This window comes from Littorina saxatilis, linkage group LG2 (genome assembly GCF_037325665.1).
Source record: "Littorina saxatilis isolate snail1 linkage group LG2, US_GU_Lsax_2.0, whole genome shotgun sequence".
Taxonomy (NCBI): domain Eukaryota; kingdom Metazoa; phylum Mollusca; class Gastropoda; order Littorinimorpha; family Littorinidae; genus Littorina; species Littorina saxatilis.
In genome coordinates, this window is record NC_090246.1 from 97480852 (window position 1) to 97500021 (window position 19170).

A 19170-nucleotide genomic window follows, 5' to 3' on the forward strand; every position below is an offset into this window, starting at 1 on the left:
CACAAAACACACACCCATACGAACATATGGACAGACGGACATACACACCTTTACAAACAAACACACATAAACCCACACACATACACTTATGCCCACACACACACTTACACACACACGAGTACAAACTCATGCACGCGTGCGCGCGCACACACACACACACACACACACACACACACACACACACACACACACACACCACACACATACGCGTGCGCGCACACACACACACACACACACACACACACACACACACAGTAACAGTAACACATGTGCACAAAATGAACACACACTGCGCGAGAGAGAAAGACTTCAGGGAGGCATGACGTCATGATGCATTAATTGACGTCAAAGACTTTCGACCATGACGTATTCTTCTTACGCGAGCTTTATCTATAGACTTGGAAACTACGGAATTTCTACCCGTCCAAAGCGGCCTTGGGTGGCGTTTGCTGAAAAAATGGGGGCGACTATTGCACCCACCGTATTTTTGTTAGTATGGTCCCAATTTTTGGTGAACTTCCATCTCCAACTGTAGCACGTAGCCGGGCACAAAGAATCCTTCTTTATCATGTATTATTCGGTATGCACATTTCTCAAGTCGATTACAGTATAGCGTTCACAGGATACCTCCAGCTTCGCTGGGATAATGAGAGCTTATATAGCGCAAACCACAGTAAACTGTGCTCTCCACGCTTTAACTTCACCCTCAGATCTAGCTCCCGTCTCTCACGATGGTATTCTTCCCAGTATAAATGTTGTGATTGCCTTTTGACTATGGACTGTGTCATTGCTCCAGAGACCCATGTTGAAGATGGATAGAGAAGAAGCTGCAGTGAAGAACCCTTTTGGTCTCAGTGTTTGTGGAAAACAGAGGCACTGGCAAGCTAGCTGCTGAAGGCGCGTCATGAAACACTGTAGCCGAATGCACCCAACAATGAGATTCAGTGTTCCCCTGAGAATGTGCTCATGACCATTGTTCGTTGTCTTGCAGAGGAGATCATCAGTTCAGACCACGCCCTCTGGTGGTCTCCAGCTGGAACTCACCTGTGCTACGGCGTTTTTAACGACTCGCAGGTGCCACGATACACCTTCCCTACCTATGGAAACTTTGCGAATGCCTACACTCAGCAGAAACACTTGGCATATCCCAAGGTATGTATGACCTGTGCTTTATGTTAGTGATGGTTTGAGGGGTATATATAATGCATGAAATTAGAAATTGTACATTTCTGTTTTACTCAACACTTTCTACCTCACCTATGTTGACCAAGTACATTTTTTAGCCGAGACCAGCTCAGTGCTGCAGCAGGTCACTCAGAATTGTAGTAACTGTGTATCAACACGATGGAATGCAGGCGTTAGGCAAAAAAAAAAAAATAGGTGTGGTTACGGTAACATAGCCAAAAAAAATAGGGTAGGTAGGTAGGCAATCACTTTTTTTTTTTTTTTTATTTTTTTTTCTAATGTGTACAAATTAAACCTACCGTACTTTCCGGGTGACAAGGCGCTTTGTTATCTTTAAAAAAAAAAATTGTAATCCAGTCACCCATTGGACGCAGGGGGCCAATAGGGCGCACCAAAATGACCCAGTTTTTGGCATGAGAGGTGGTTCCCCTGTCATATCTGAGAGAGGAAACACTTCCTGTATCGGGGTCAGTGACCGGTCAGTGACCAAAGGCATTGTGATAGCTGGGTGGCCTTGTTAAAAGACACGACCTTCTTCCCAGGGGTCAATGACACAGTTTTTGCCATGAGAGGTGGTTCCCCTGTCATATCTGAGAGAGGAAACACTTCGTGCATCGGGGTCAGTGACCGGTCAGTGACCGAGTTTAACAGAGTGGAAATCTGTGTGTGCGGCCAGATCAAAGGCAGGGCAGTACCTAGTAGCTGAAACATGCATTATCACAAGTTGTTTGACTGGTACTCAAGCGGTCTCTTTGATTTTTTTCGTATTTCATACACGGATTAGGCGCTTCGTTATACAAGACGCAGGGGTCGAACTCGAGGAAAAAAGTCGCGCCTTATGACCCGGAAAGTACGGTACTTGACAGAGAAATAAGTGTGCGACACGGGCGCTTTCGCTTTCATTGCGTTTTTTGCACTCGTTTATTTTTTTTATTTTTTTTTTTTTTTTTGACAAATGTAATAAAAAGTTATAGGATCGGCCCCTAAAAATAGGGTAGGTCGGGTTACCGTAACCACACCTATTTTTTTTTTAGGCCTTAGATCGACGTTACAGGAAGCGACTGAAGTGACTGTGTGTACGGATATATCCGTACCAGGTCTGAGATAGAGCCGTATGAGTGGGTACGGGTATATCCGTACCTGGGAGACAATGAGTTAAGCAGACTTTTATTCAAGCGAAATGGGATGGTGAAATATGTCATGCAACATATTATTCAGACACCATGAGTTAAGATTTATTGATTTCTCAGTAGCATAGTATTTAATGAAGGCAAACAGTTGGGCTATCAGGATTGTGCTTAAGTTTACTCCAAACATAAAAAAAAAATTCGGTGCCAACAATATAATTGAACAAATTAGCTCTGTTTATTACTTTGATTTATTTTTGCAACTAAATCTCATTCCTTATGGGGTTATTAACTGACTTTTTCTATACTTTTTCTCCTGTGTTCAGCCTGGGTACCCTAACCCAACAGTGCAACTGAAGGTAGTGAAACTGTCAGACAGGACTACAGTGGATCTACAGCCACCAGCCAACTTCCGTGGAAAGTGAGTTTGCATAATTTGCATGCTGGATAACTTTGTCTTGATTTGTTTATACCAGCTGTTAACAGTATGAGTTGCTTGATTGTAATGTGCCCCACTCAATTCATTCTCGCTCGCTAGCTTTCCTTTTTTTTTTACACTTGTTTTAAATGAAAAACACAGGGACATGCATGTTCATAGCAAAAGTACATTCCTGTCGTCAGAGAATGTCTGTCTGTCTGGCTGACTGGCTGACTGGCAGTGTGCGAGTGTGTGTTTACCTAGATGTTTGTGCATAATGTTTTGTTTGTTTCTTTGTTTAAACATGTGTTTTGTTTTGTTTGTTTATTTGTTTGTTTATTCGTATGAACAGAAAAGCATTAACCACTTAACTGCCTTAGGACAGGTATACCCGTCATGCGCTTATGCAGCCGCAGCGCCTTAAGACGGGTTTACCCGTCTTCACCGTTCCGGGATTTTCCAGAAGTGCGATGTCACTGCTGACACAAAAATAGCAGCCAATGGCTTGGTAGGATACCTCATTCTCATGAATAAACATAAATGGTGACGCGGTTTTGCGTCTGAAGGCTATTTTCGGCCTTCGCGACAGGATAGGGGAGAGAAATCTTGACTCGTCAAAATGGCTAACGGTGGAAGTCGACCGGGCCCTAGTAGGGAAAAACAAAGCCGGACTGACGCTACAGGGGGTGCAAATGATTATGGATACTGACAGGGGAAGGGGGAGATCTTCTTTCGGACGATTCGTTGGAAACAGGTAGATGATAGTGATTATAATCCTTTCTTGGAGCGAGCAAAACAGCCACCTGTGTTTGATCCACAGGCACCAGAAGATGCGCCGGACTGATTTTTCAAAAGTTCATATTTAAACATCATTATATGCCAAACTAATTATTATTTCCATGATTAGACACTAAAAACAGATTCTTGGTTCAATTTCCCTTAAAAATAACATAGGTTTTACTTACCTACCTACTGCCAGTTTGGAACTAGAATTTGTTGTGAATTATTACACCCGAACTCCAATATTCTCTGGCAGTCAGGAATGCACATACGCACGTTTTGATTGGCAGCGAAAGGGTTAATCTGCAACTATATTTTGGCTGCCATGAAGACGAAAAGGTACACCCAGTATAGCCTTGCTGTACAATAAATATTTGGCTGTGTATAGTACGTAAAGCTCACACAGATTTGTTCTCTCTTTCTAAACCACCACAACTGTTTGATTTTGCAGGGAGTACTACTTCACAGTGGTCACCTGGGTGGATGACAAGACAGTGTTGGTCACTTGGGTGAACCGACCACAGAACTTCTCCTATGTGACGCTCTGCAAAATCTCTGATGGTACTTGTGAAAATGTGCGTGGTTCAGGCTGTTTTTTTCTGTTATGGACAGTTAGCGCTATTGTTCTATTGTGCTATGTAGACTCAAGTTTGTATTAAAAAAAATACATTGTATGTACAAACAAAATTGCTTTCATTTTGTCTCGAAAATGTACAAAAAAGCTTTGCATATGAAATGAGAATGTGAAATTCACTTAGCCTTGGTTTCAATTTTTGTGATAATTTGTGTTAGTTTGTCTGTGAACACAATCAGAACAAATGACATAATATATGTGACAAAAGAAATAAAACTAGAATGAGCCTCAAAGACCTTCTAAGGTCAGAATGCCACCGTAGCATGCGTGTTGTTTTTCTTTCATTTTTGCTCAAATTTTTGTTGTTTTGATTTTGCATATTTCTCTGTTTAGAAATATCAGTTAAGTCCAATTTCTAACTTGACTACGGTGTGTGCTTTGTTTCCAGAGTATCGAAGAAGAGGGTCATGGAGGATGGGTAGATTTGGTGAGTAAATGGTTGCTCCAAATTTTTTCTTCCAGTTGAAATATCATAGCAATCAGATTATGCTTGTGTGTGTGTGTGTGTGTGCGTGCATGCTTGTGTGCGTGCATGCTTCCGTGCGTGCGTATGTGTGTGAATCATCTGCCTGCACATAATGACGTCTGCACACGTTGTTTTGTTTGTGATCTGTATTTGAGTGAATGTCTGTGTAGTTCTAGCAGTTATACTTCTGTACAAAGTAATATGAATGCCTTATTGTTGCAATGTAATATAATGCGCTATCAATCATACAACTTGCAAGCAACGTTACAACATAGCTTCATATGTGGCAAAAGTATACACAGTAAAGACTTCGTGTTAAATATGCAGTGCTAATCTTTCAGTACAAGCCTCCAGTCTTTGCGCCTGACGGCAAGTCTTACTTCTGGATACTGCCCCAACGTCACAACGGCGACGGATACTTCTCCAATGTGGCCAGGGTCCAGATCGTGAGTACTTCAAGTTATAACGTCAGAAGTATGTCGTAGAGTCCGGCCCTGTTCATTAAGACCTCCAGATCGCGAGTACTTCAAGTTATAACGTCAGCAGTATGTCGTAGAGTCCGGCCCTGTTCATTAAGACCTCCAGATCGTGAGTACTTCAAGTTATAACGTCAGAAGTATGTCGTAGAGTCCGGCCCTGTTCATTAAGACCTCCAGATCGTGAGTACTTCAAGTTATAACGTCAGAAGTATGTCGTAGAGTCCGGCCCTGTTCATTAAGACCTCCAGATCGTGAGTACTTCAAGTTATAACGTCAGAAGTATGTCGTAGAGTCCGGCCCTGTTCATTAAGACCTCCAGATCGTGAGTACTTCAAGTTATAACGTCAGAAGTATGTCGTAGAGTCCGGCCCTGTTCATTAAGACCTCCAGATCGTGAGTACTTCAAGTTATAACGTCAGAAGTATGTCGTAGAGTCCGGCCCTGTTCATTAAGACCTCCAGATCGTGAGTACTTCAAGTTATAACGTCAGAAGTATGTCGTAGAGTGGCCCTGTTCATTAAGACCTCCAGATCGTGAGTACTTCAAGTTATAACGTCAGAAGTATGTCGTAGAGTCCGGCCCTGTTCATTAAGACCTCCAGATCGTGAGTACTTCAAGTTATAACGTCAGAAGTATGTTGTAGAGTGGCCCTGTTCATTAAGACTTCCAGATCGTGAGTACTTCAAGTTATAACGTCAGACATATGTCGTAGAGTGGCCCTGTTCATTAAGACCTCCAGATCGTGAGTACTTCAAGTTATAACGTCAGAAGTATGTCGAAGAGTGGCCCTGTTCATTAAGACCTGCAGATCGTGAGTACTTCAAGTTATAACGTCAGCAGTATGTCGTAGAGTCCGGCCCTGTTCATTAAGACCTCCAGATCGTGAGTACTTCAAGTTATAACGTCAGAAGTATGTCGTAGAGTCCGGCCCTGTTCATTAAGACCTCCAGATCGTGAGTACTTCAAGTTACAACGTCAGAAGTATGTCGTAGAGTCCGGCCCTGTTCATTAAGACCTCCAGATCGTGAGTACTTCAAGTTATAACGTCAGACGTATGTCGTAGAGTCCGGCCCTGTTCATTAAGACCTCCAGATCGTGAGTACTTCAAGTTATAACGTCAGAAGTATGTCGTAGAGTGGCCCTGTTCATTAAGACCTCCAGATAGTGAATACTTCAAGTTATAACGTCAGAAGTATGTTGTAGAGTCTGGCCCTGTTCATTAAGACCTCCAGATTGTGAGTACTTCAAGTTATAACGTCAGAAGTATGTCGTAGAGTGGCCCTGTTCATTAAGACCTCCAGATCGTGAGTACTTCAAGTTATAACGTCAGAAGTATGTCGTAGAGTGGCCCTGTTCATTAAGACCTCCAGATCGTGAGTACTTCAAGTTATAACGTCAGAAGTATGTCGTAGAGTCCGGCCCTGTTCATTAAGACCTCCAGATCGTGAGTACTTCAAGTTAGAACGTCAGAAGTATGTCGTAGAGTCCGGCCCTGTTCATTAAGACCTCCAGATCGTGAGTACTTCAAGTTACAACGTCAGAAGTATATGTCGTAGAGTCCGGCCCTGTTCATTAAGTAAGACCTCCAGATCGTGAGTACTTCAAGTTATAACGTCAGAAGTATGTCGAAGAGTGGCCCTGTTCATTAAGACCTCCAGATTGTGAGTACTTCAAGTTATAACGTCAGAAGTATGTCGTAGAGTCCGGCCCTGTTCATTAAGACCTCCAGATCGTGAGTACTTCAAGTTATAACGTCAGAAGTTTGTCGTAGAGTCTGGCCCTGTTCATTAAGACCTCCAGATCGTGAGTACTTCAAGTTACAACGTCAGAAGTATGTCGTAGAGTCCGGCCCTGTTCATTAAGACCTCCAGATCGTGAGTACTTCAAGTTATAACGTCAGACGTATGTCGTAGAGTCCGGCCCTGTTCATTAAGTAAGACCTCCAGATCGTGAGTACTTTAAGTTATAACGTCAGAAGTATGTCGTAGAGTGGCCCTGTTCATTAAGACCACCAGATCGTGAGTACTTCAAGTTATAACGTCAGAAGTATGTCGTAGAGTTCGACCCTGTTCATGAAGACCTCCAGATCGTGAATACTTTAAGTTATAACGTCAGAAGTATGTTGTAGAGTCTGGCCCTGTTCATTAAGACCTCCAGATTGTGAGTACTTCAAGTTATAACGTCAGAAGTATGTCGTAGAGTGGCCTTATTCATTAAGACTTCCAGATCGTGAGTACTTAAAGTTATAACGTCAGAAGTATGCCGTAGAGCTTGTTTTTAATCCGAATATAACATATTTATATGTTTTTGGAATCAGAAAATGATGAAGAATACAATAAACGTAATTTTGGATCATTTTATAAAAAAATAATTTTAATTACAATTTTCAGATTTTTAATAACCAAAGTCATAAATTAATTTTTAAGCCTCCAAGCTGAAATGCAATACCAAAGTCCGGCCTTCGTCGAAGGTTGGTTGGCCAAAATTTCAATCAATTTGATTGAAAAATGAGGGTGTGACAGTGCCGCCTCAACTTTTACAAAAAGCAGGATATGACGTCATCAAAGTCATTTATCGAAAAAAAGAAAAAAACGTCTGGGGATATCATACCCAGGAACTCTCATGAAAAATTTCATAAAGATCGGTCCAGTAGTTTACTCTGAATCGCTCTACACACACACACACACACATACACCACGACCCTTATCTCGATTCCCCCCTCTATGTTAAAACATTTAGTCAAAACGTAAAAAAACTGAGGATGGGTTGGGGGGGGGGGGGGGGGGGGGTCCTTAAATGTGAGGTATTAGATAGGGGGACAGAAAAAAAGGTGGCATTTCAGACATCTCACGACTTTTTCTAAGTGTAAATCGCCCAACAGAAGGGATTTTGTGTTTCTATTTGACAAATACAAAATATATATATATATCAACTATATACAGCTTCTTTGCCCACTAGTAGTATATAATTACTGTACAAGTGGAGAGGTTTCAGAAATCTCATTTTTGCGTCTGAAAATGAGAATTTGTGACATTTATGTTGATGTGTGCAGAGAGACGCTCCCGGGACGATGGACACCAAAACCTTCCTGACAAATACCAAGTGGGAGGTGACCAGTATCCTGGCCTACGATGATGAGCGAAATCTTGTGTAAGTGTCACTTGCCAGTATGCACCCATCAACATACAGAGCCCTTTTGCTTGGGCCGTGATCCATGACTCTATCCGCAAAAAAGCATCATTATCAGATCCCACAGGCGTACAGTGGTACCTGTGATGAAAGGACGTAAGTGGGACCAGACAAAAGCCGACCCTATGTTAGAGGTGGCCTGTCGATCATTACAGGTATAGTTGGTCATGATTATATAGACAAAGGTAATTAAAGCAGAAGCTGACCTTTGTTAATGAGGTGTCCAGTCTCATCAGAGGGGTCTCGCATGACATATACCACTGTATTGCCATGGTGTGCTCTTTTAGAGACAGCATGCAAGGCTTGTTTAGTATGGAACGCCAGATACGCAATGTCCCCGCGGAATTCCGGGCGGACTTTTGAGCTTTTGTCGTCGTTGATTGGTCAGAAATTCCGCCCGAACTTTTAATGTCCTTGCGCAATTCCGGCCGGAATTCCAGTCGGAATTTTCTAAGACGTAAATAAGGCATATAAAAACAACAAAGAAAATAAAAATATTGTGTAAACAGATCACACAAAAAAGGTTCAGTGGAGGAACACGAAACAGCCTTCGCAGTTACTTGCAGTCTTTTAGACTTCAAAGGCTTTTATTTGGCAATTCTAAACGATGGCAGGAACTGAAGTGCCCCGGACTGTATCAGTGAAGTCCTCTGGCTCATTTTCTGTGTAGAAGACAGCTTCCAGTTCTTAGTCGTTATCGACGGACTGCAGTGTTGATAATTTTGTCGAATCGCCAACTGCAGACGACACAATATTCCAAGACAACTTTCAAAGATGGCGTCTTCCGATAGCCTTCGTGACTGTTTTGAAGCTGTTGAGGTTTTTGTGTGGATTTTGCATGGCTACGACAAAGAGGTATGGGACAGTGATTCATGCTGGAGCAAAACGTTTAAATCGGCTGCTCATTTCCAGCCTTTACGTGAGTGATGAGCGCTGATACCCTGCAAGAGAACTCGCTTCTTGCTCCAAAGTTCAGTTTGTTTACGGCTGTTCCAATCGCCTCCCTCGGTAAGATTAAAACATACCATTCTACTACTTCGGTCTCTGTTAAAGGTGGGTGGAAAAAGTGTGTATTTATTCATTACACAGCTTAAACTTGCTGATGCAATTACTTTCCTTTTATAAATTTGCGCTTTAAAATAATGGGAGACTTGTGTTTCCTTCAAGTGAGATTTTTTTCTTCAGAATTACAATTGGAAAACTACTTCCTGCACGATATCAAATTCACTAGGAACTTCCTCTGCGATATCAATTGATATACAGTTCCTAGTTGACCAATGACAACAGGTGTTTTTGTCATGTGATCAGTAAAAATTCGATAATATCATTTTAGTATTTATGTATTACATAGCCCTTTTGTTTTGCAGCTATTTTATTGGCACTGGAGGAGACCCCAGAGAGCGACATTTACACAGGTAAAAGAAAAAAGAGAGGATATGTGTGTATATCTTATCTGTCTGTCTGTCTGCCTGTCTGTCTGTCTGTCTGTATGTATGTATGTATGTATGTATGTATGTATGTATGTAACCTGTGTGTGCACTTCAGTCTGTCAAAATGTGATTGTGCATGTGTGAGTGGAGGCAAGAGTGTAGAAAAGGATAGTGTCAGCGCTTTAGAGCAGTATAAATGAAATTACATTGAATATTGAAACTTGTTTCAATGTGCTCTCTCTCTCTCTCTCTCTCTCTCTCTCTCTCTCTCTCTCTCTCTCTCTCTCTCTCTCTCTCTCTCTCTCTCTCTCTCTCTCTCTCTCTCTCTCTCTCTCTCTCTCTCTCTCTTTCTACCCTCCCCCACCCCTGCACCCCACCCCCAACCCTTTCCCCCCTCTTGGCTTCTCTTGTTTTCAAAAATCCTAAAGTTTTCTACATATTTACCTTGTTTACATTTCTTCCTGAAATTAATCCTTAAATAAAGACAGAATGGAAATCATTTCACTTTTAATATTGTCCATAACATGAGGACAATGGATCGTGAGAACAGATCCCCAAGGTGTCAGATCTGTTGAATTTTAAAAGATTAATCCTTGACAAAAGGAAGAATAAAAATCATTTCTTCTGACTATCATTCCCAGCGTGAACGTGGAGAACAAGGCCCTGAGGTGTCTGACATGCGACATCGACGAGGAGGGGTGTCAGTACGTGGATGCGGCCTTCAGCCCCAGCAACAGCTTTTACATCCTCAGCTGCCTGGGGCCTGGAGTGCCTTACTACAGTCTCCGATCGCCTCAAGAAAATGCTGAGTGTAAGTAAACAAAATGTATCCTTTAGGATCTTCCCATCTCATATACTACCAGGGCTGCCAACTGTTATGCTTTCAGCGTAGAATGCTATGTTTTAAGACAAATCTAGCTGCTACGCAAAGCTTAGAATTGCTATGCTCAAACAGATAATCACAATCATGCAACAGTTTGCTCTTTCTTATCGGTCCTCGGGGACTCATTTCTGATTCTCACTCCGTGTAACGGTCAGAATTTGTATCATAAAACATTGTCCACACTGAAAAGTGGCACTGCAGACACTGTCTATTGGCTATTACTTTTGTTTCTTTTTCTAAATGAACTTTAAAAAAATGGATATATATACCGTATTTTCCGGGTCATAAGGCGCAACTTTTTTCCTCGAGTTTGACCCCTGCGCCTTGTATAACGAAGTGCCTAATCCGTGTATGAAATACGAAAAAGAAAAAAATTGGGAAAAAATCATGGGGAACAAAACGTGACAAGAACTCACCTCCATCTCGAATACCGGTAGTCGTTTTTTTAAAATTCCGTGAGCACTTGTTTACACAACTCACACTGATCGTCACATTTCTCGGCAGTTTGATTTCATGACACACCCTCACACAGTCACATAGCAACCATGCCAAAGACAAAGCGACTTGCTTACGATGCAGAATACAAGTTGAAAGCGATCGAACTTGCTGAGGGAAAAGGACAAAGGACTTTGCCTAAGTTGAGGTGACTGAAATTTCTAGCAACAGGTGCATGCTAAGATCCCGGACGAGCCCCCAACTTTTTCAATTTTGGTGCGCCCTATCGGCCCCCTGCGCCCAACGGGTGACTGGATTACAATTTGTTTTTAAAACCTTATGCGCTGTAGCGCCTTGTAACCCGGAAAATACGGTACATGTATTCTTGCCCTAATGTGCAAATACATTTTAGACAATGCTTCTGTAATACACTATTTGCTGCGCTGAAATTTTTTTTGTTTTGTGTTATGTTGGCAGGTCTGTATAACATTTGTGTGTTGGCGAAAAAAGTCCTAGCTGTATTACTCAGACATGCCACTGTCTTCAACCACATTGCATCTTCTATTAGGATAATGTTTATCTTTTGTCATGCAGTGAGGCGGCTGGAGAACAACACAGCATTTGGACTGAGAATAGCAAAGAAAGCCATGCCAAAAGTGAAGTATATACAGGTGGATGTGGAGGGAAGCGAAAGTGAGTATAATCACCTCTCAGGCTTTCTTTGAATAGTATGATATATATAGAGTGGTACCTGTCATCAAAGGACATCCTTGGGCCAAGCCAACAGTGCCCCTACATTGTAGTGCACATTTAGGCCAAAGTACAGTGGAACGTACCCCCTTTCACGACGACCCCCCGGCCCCCTCCCCCATGTAAGACTCCCTCCCATTTAAGACCCTGTTTTCTCAGACTTTTTGTTCATAACCTCTGTAATTGTACCCCAATTTTAATGGGCGGGTGGTCGTAATCGAGATGAGGTAGCTATGGCAGGTTTGACTGTATTACGGAGGAACCCCCCTTTTACGAACTCCAAAAGTCTGAGAAAATCAGGTCTTAAAAGGGGGGTTCCTCTGTAATAAAGTAAAACCTGCCATAGCTACCTCCTCTCGATTACGACCACCCGCCCATTACGACCACCCCAAAGGAGCCCGGATGAGGGTGATTTTGTTTTATACAATTCACCTTTCCATAGTGACCACCTGTCTTTAACGTCCACTTCTGGTCAGTCCCTTGCTGGCCTTTACAGACAGGTTCTACTGTGGACAAACAGAAGATTTCAACGTCCACTTCTGGTCAGTCCCTTGCTGGCCTTTACAGACAGGTTCTACTGTAGACAAACAGAAGATTTCCTTTCATTGGAGGTGTCCTCTCATCAGAGGGGCTCCACACCGCAGGTACCTCTGTATAGATCAAAGAACTGTGCAATTGTTTCATGACAGGAGCAGTTTTGGGGACTATTCCCGGAAAGAAGCTGACAAATTAAAGGGAGTCTCAACAAGAAAAACTGCAAAGCAAAATAGGATATAGCATGCAAAGAAGGAAAGAAAGTCACACATACTCAATGTGATAATGAATACGTTTACAATAGTGGATCCTTTGGCTTTAATTTATTGTGTGTTGAATTGATTATCTGTGGTAAAACGTGACAGAGTTAATCTCCACCTTTTGTTCTTCTCATAAATTTTGCAGAGGTCTGGGGAAAACTGCTGCTACCTCCCATTCTGAATGAAGAGGAAATTTTACTGTACCCACTTCTTGTCAGTGTGTAAGTGTCTGTGTCTTTTTCTTTGTTACGAGTTTGTGTGTTTAGTTTAGGGTGCATTGATCCACCTTCTTCCCACTTCTGAATGTAAGCTTTTGAATGTATATAGTTAGTGATTTTGTCTGATCATGTCATTTTGAAAGGAAATTAAAAGACAATTTGTTTAGCTAGATTTGGACAGCTGGTTGTTTTAATTAGATCAATAAATGTCAGATTATTGGTTCTGCATGTAATCTGTGCTTTTATTTATTTTTGTTGTTGATGGATTGTTGTTCACTTAGAAAGTTTTCAATGATTCAGACAAGACTTGTCCGACACTTGCCACCCATGTTCTCACCTGTTTGTGGCATGCAGTTACTATCCGAACTTGAGCTGAACATCTTTCACCTGACTTTTGATTAATTCTCACCTGCATTTTCAGGTACGGGGGCCCAGGTACACAGGAGGTGACAGAGCAGTTCTCCATCAAGTGGGAGACTTACCTGGTGAGCACACGAGATGTGGTGGTGCTCTTTGTGGACGGTCGGGGCACAGGGGGGCGTGGCAAGCAGTGGCTGCACAAGATCTACAAGAAACTGGGCACTCTGGAGGTCGAGGATACCATCAAAGCCACAAAGTGAGAGTCATTGTCTTTGATAGCATGGCTTATGACCACTGGTGTGTGTGTGTGTGTGTGTGTGTGTGTGTGTGTGTGTGTGTGTGTGTGTGTGTGTGTGTGTGCTGTGTGTATGTGTATGTGTGTGCTGTGTGTGTGTGTGTAATGTGTGTGTGTGTGTGTGTGTGTGTGTGTGTGTGAGGGGGAGGATGAAAGGGAAGGGAGGGATAGAAGTTCTTGCGGGGCAAAAAGTGGATGCTCAAGATCTACAAGAAACTGGGCACTCTGGAGGTGGAAGATACCATCAAAGCCACAAAGTGAGAGTCATTGTCTTTGCTAGCATGACCACTGATGTGTGTGTGTGGTGGGGGGGGGGGGGAGTGTAGAGGAGAAGGTGAAAGAGGGAGGGGTAAACAAACAATGGTTGCACAAGGTTAGCAAGAAACTGGGCACTATGGAGATAAGAGGGCATGATATAGACCTGATATTGCCTTATCCCCCTTTGTGTGTACACCCAAGCACAAATAATAACACAAAAATATCATGCATGCAATCCCTACAATTTGAGTATATGGCTGCCTTAATGGTAGAAAAAACACAGGATAATGTATGTAAAAGTGCACTTTATTTCCCCTGCAAGTGTATGCATGGGAGTAACAGCCCACAGACGCAGAACAAGAAGACGAACTGAAAGGACTGATTTTGACTTGATAACTTTCTTGCAGGGAAGTGGCAACCCGCCACTTCATCGACAGTTCCAAGGTGGCCATATGGGGATGGGTAAGTTCTCCATCTTTTCTGCAATTCTGAATTCAGCTGGTTTGATAAGAAGTCGAGGTGTTGTGCTCAATATTACTGATGATATATACATACATGTACTTGCAGTACATCATGTATACGCTTGATGTAGTGTCCGGGCATCAGCTTACCATAAACATGTGGCAGAAAGCTGAAAGTTTACTGTAACTATAGCTGGCACAGTAAACAATTAAGTTGATAATATTACAAATTTGCATTTTATTTGTATTTCTTGTCAGACTTGATGGAATTGAGATTGATCTGGCTTCGCCCTTTCAAAATTAGATCGTGAACATGAGTGGCATTCTGTTGTGAGCATCCCAAGCATCCCAACCGGGGGGGGGGGGGGGGGGAGGGGGGGGGGGGGGGGGGGGGGTGTAAGACCTCAAATAATGTGAGAAAATCATGTCTAAAAAAAGGAGGGAGTCTTCAATAGGAAGGTTTCCGCCTGCAGTTATCTCTTTCAGCTTTTGGGTGCTTACAGAGTCTCGTTCCCCTTTGCGGGGGCATCAAACATCGAGGTCACAAGCAGGGTCAAGGGGAAGGTCGAGACAATTGAGGGTAATTTGACAGAGGTTAAGAATAGAAAGTCTGAGAAAACAAGGTCTTAAAGGGAGACAGTCTAAACAATAAATTGGGGGGTCTTAAAGGGAGAGACAGTCTAAACAATAAATTGGGGGGGTCTTAAAGGGGGTTCCACTGTAGATGTTACAACCGAAATCAACCTATAATTTCTTTCTTTTTTTTCCCAGTCGTACGGCGGTTACGTAACGACGTCGGCAATCGGGAAGAGTGACGACCCCTTGTATCGCTGTGCTATAGCTGTGGCTCCTGTGACAGACTGGATTTATTATGGTAATTTTTTTCTCTGGCTATTAGACTGTTAGGTGTGACAATTAGTATATATGTATAGTGTTAAGGGTTATTGTTTTTGTGCATGTACAACATCCCACTGACTCGGAGCCTTTTATAGGTTAGGTCACGTTCCACTCTGTTCTTCTGTGCTCATAATTCTCTTCATTTTCTTTCTATGTCTACTCTTCTTTTTACTTTTAGCTTATTGTTTTTATATTTAGTCAAGTTTTGACTAAATGTTTTAACATAGAGGGGGAATCGAGACGAGGGTCGTGGTGTATGTGTGTGTGTGTCCCTCTGTCTGTCTGTCTGTCTGTCTGTGCGTGTGTGTGTAGAGCGATTCAGACCAAACTACTGGACTGATCTTTATGAAATTTGACATGGGAGTTCCTGGGAATGATATCCCCGGACGTTTTTGTCTTTTTTTCGATAAATACCTTTGATGACGTCATATCCGGCTTTTTGTAAAAGTTGAGGTGGCACTGTCACACCCTCATTTTTCAATCAAATTGATTGAAATTTGTGTAAAGCAATCTTCGACGAAGGCCGGACTTCGGTATTGCATTTCAGCTTGGTGGCTTAAAAATTAATTAATGACTTTGGTCATTAATTAAAAATCTGAAAATTTTAATACTTTTTTTTATATATAAAACGATCCAAATTTACGTTCGTCTTATTCTACATCATTTCCTGATTCCAAAAACATATAAATATGTTATATTTGGATTAAAAACAAGCTCTGAAAATTAAAAATATAAAAATTATGATCAAAATTAAATTTCCCAAATCGATTTAAAAACAATTTCATCTTATTCCTTGTCGGTTCCTGATTCCAAAAACATATAGATATGATATGTTTGGATTAAAAACACGCTCAGAAAGTTAAAACGAAGAGAGGTACAGAAAAGCGTGCTTATGCAGCACAGCGAAACCATGCCGCGCTGAACAGGCTCGTCAGTTTCACTCCGTTATGCACAAGCGGCGGACTACGGTCATTGTGAAAAAATGCAGTGCGTTCAGTTTCATTCTGTGAGTTCCACAGCTTGACTAAATGTAGTAATTTCGCCTTACGCGACGTGTTTTTTCTGCTGATGAAGTCGAAACTAGTTCGTGTTGATGTGTTCATTTTGCTGTTTTCAGGTGAGAACATTTTTATTATCTTGTTCCTTGTTATAATTTTCAAAACAGTATAATATACAGTCCATGCACCAGAGTGCCATGGCATATTATTCCCCCCTGCCCATTATGACCAGTTCAAAGGATCCACAGACTAATATTTTTTTTCCATCTCTATAATTCATCTTTCCATTCGCGACCACCTGTCAGTGTTGATCATGCATTTTTGGTCAAATATGGGAGATTGGTCATATCATAGACATGTTTGCAGACCTGTTTACCCTTACGATTTTGGCGTAATTTATTACGATTTTCTGCAAAAAATACGCCATTCCGCTATCCGTGTCAAGACTACGATTTTCATTTAAAAAAAAAAAAGTTAAAAAAAAATAATTTATTTTTCATTTTTTTATTAATTCAAATGTTTGGCATTGTTTTTTTCTATGGTAAAATGGGGTGAAAAAGCACATGACTGACCAGAGATCATGTCTGTCTGATGAGACGCTGGAGAGCCTTCTAGTGGTGAAGTCTCGCCCTCACTCATGCGGCAAACGCAAGTACAGTAGAGAAGCGCTTGACACACTGAAAAAGGCCTACTACGAGCAAAAGAAAAAGAATCAGTGATGCATGTGCTTTTGATGTGATCTTCTTTGAAATTATGATGACTACAAAAACTGACTGATGTGTTTTGTTTGTGAATGATGGATATAGGTGCATGATTGCGTTTCGCAGACACAGTTGTCATGTGCGTTGTAATTGGCGAAAAATGCTGGATGATTACTATTTTTGTGCCAGGATTACTATTTTTGGGGCTGAGCATTACTCCAAAACACTTATGGGGGTAAACAGGTCTGTGTTTGGCTGTATATCTGAATTAATGGTGTTGGTTCTTTTCTCAGATTCAGTGTACACAGAAAGGTACATGGGTTTTCCAAGGGCAGAAGATAATCTTCATGGTTACAAGGTATGATTTGGATGTAAATCACATCAGAAAGTACAAGAGTTTTTATTACATGTGTGTCCTCTGAGATCATAAAAATATAGTTTTAATTTTGTTGCGTTGATATTTTCACCGCAGTTGTAATGCATCTTAATTTATTTATTTATTTATTATTATTTTTTTACATTATAGGTTCATAGCGGTGAGTTCAATTTAACTGTGTGCACATGTGTGTGTGTCAGTGTGCGTGTGCATGCATGTGTGTGTGTGTTTGAGAGAGAGTGTGTGCGTGCATGTGTGTGAGCCTGCATGCGTGTGTGTGTCTGGTGCGTGTGTGTGTCTGTGCGTGTGTGTGTCTGGTGTGTGTGAGTTAACACATGCATGTTGGTGTTGTTGTGTTTTATCATCAAGTGTTTTAATGCAGTTCCCTGTGATGAGACATTTTGTTTCTGATTGCAGGCTGCCAATGTATCACAACATGTTGAAAACTTCAAGAAATCCCGACTGATGTTAGTGCATGGCACAGCAGATGGTGAGCTGTACAATATGCTGGATTTTATAGATGATGGAAGCAAAATATTTCACATTTAGCGCCGTTACTTTTTGCAGAAGAGTGAGCTAGAGTCTGTGTGTTAGCGTGTGTAGAATGAAGGGAGACAAACTCTACATACAGGAGGTGAAATATAACAGTCACGCTAGTGCTGTATTCAGCAGACTTTTTGTTTATGTTTTATGTCAGTTATGATCGTGTGTATAGTATTGTAAAAAATTTTTGAAAAGAGATATTAGTTAAAAGAGATAAATCTTCGTCCTTGGTTTGCCTAAAGACACAGTAAGCCTCCCGTAAACCATCACAGATACTGTCAGGCTTTTACAGACAATACAAACACCCTTCCATTTGAACGCTCACCAAACGAGAACATCCTAGGTGCCCTAGCTACGTAAAGAGCGAGCAATTTTCAAAGAATTTATTTTTGCGTGGTTTATCTTACCCCTGCGCAATGTGAACCCGTGTGATCCAGTTTCCCTTTTTCACAATGCAGTCGTCAGTTTTTAATTTGAATGCGGCTCGCTGTGAGCTTATCTGCAATAGCACGTTATTATGTACCTCTGACTTTTCACGAAACAAACAAATGTGGTTCATAAGAACTCGAGCGATGGCTTTTGACTGCCTATAAACCGTCGTCTGCTACGAAAACCACGACCTTGCGTGACCCTGCTTCCGGGCTTTTCTTTTTTCAAACTTTCAAAACTTCGAATTGTACTGATCTTGTCTTGATGAAAAAATAATTCTTTTGTGATTTAAGAATGTTTGTGTAACAAGCTGTCAATTTATTATTTAGATTTTAAAAGTTAGGTCTAGCGCCAAAACGCACAATCATCGCTCCACGGCTATCGCCAGTTGAAGGGAAGTAACTCATTTTTGACCTGAGTTCAGGATGGGTCCGATTGAGATGGTCTCAATCCGAAAAATTAATTCTTTGAAAATGTCTCGCTCTTTACGTAGGGCACCTAGGATGTTCCCGTTCGGTGAGTGTTCAAATGGAAGGGTGTCTGTACTGTGTGTAAAAGCCTGACAGTATCTGTGATGGTTTACGGGAGGCGTACTGTGCCTTTAAAGCATGCAGAATCAAACATTGTCAATTAATCTCTCAGCCTTATAAATCCTCTTGTCATATGTCTGCAAGTTTGTCATTCTTATTATATGCAGCTAATGTATATAATATATTTTTATATATATATGAGAATTATACTTTCCATAATTGTGACATCAAATTGGGTTCATCATGTTGAATATCTCTAAAACTTTACATTTGTGAATTCAAAACTGTAATGTATATCTAGCTATTCTCAGAGTGAATTGAACATAAATTATGTGACCCTACACCACGACATGAGTTGCATGTCACCTCGCGCGGTTCTGCGCTAGGTTTGATATAAGTCCAGGGAGTGTCTGGTGGCAGTGTGAGGGTCACCTTGGTCACAGGTTTATTACTCAAAGTTTTCGCTCTTTTCTAAAACGGTTTTCACCACTGGATAGAGCATCAAAAACTCTTTAGAAAAAATGTAAAAATATG

The 19170-nt window shown here is 41.5% G+C and overlaps 1 protein-coding gene across 6 annotated transcripts in view; it reads left to right on the plus strand.

Annotated features, from left to right (window-relative positions):
- The window catches only part of LOC138960268 (dipeptidyl peptidase 4-like), a 163063-nt gene that overhangs the window by 135488 nt on the left and 8405 nt on the right, over positions 1-19170 (plus strand). For all 6 annotated transcript variants that reach the window (XR_011453933.1, XM_070332087.1, XM_070332090.1 and 3 more), the window contains exons 9-23: positions 992-1152; positions 2639-2733; positions 3962-4085; positions 4533-4571; positions 4952-5056; positions 8142-8239; positions 9646-9693; positions 10350-10519; positions 11621-11719; positions 12716-12791; positions 13210-13404; positions 14109-14163; positions 14934-15036; positions 17052-17116; positions 17552-17624. Coding sequence is in view for 5 of the 6 variants with exons in the window: in XM_070332087.1 (XP_070188188.1) it covers positions 992-1152; positions 2639-2733; positions 3962-4085; positions 4533-4571; positions 4952-5056; positions 8142-8239; positions 9646-9693; positions 10350-10519; positions 11621-11719; positions 12716-12791; positions 13210-13404; positions 14109-14163; positions 14934-15036; positions 17052-17116; positions 17552-17624 (1506 nt within the window). In the remaining variant the exon portion in view is untranslated. The remainder of the gene's footprint in view (positions 1-991; positions 1153-2638; positions 2734-3961; positions 4086-4532; positions 4572-4951; positions 5057-8141; positions 8240-9645; positions 9694-10349; positions 10520-11620; positions 11720-12715; positions 12792-13209; positions 13405-14108; positions 14164-14933; positions 15037-17051; positions 17117-17551; positions 17625-19170) is intronic.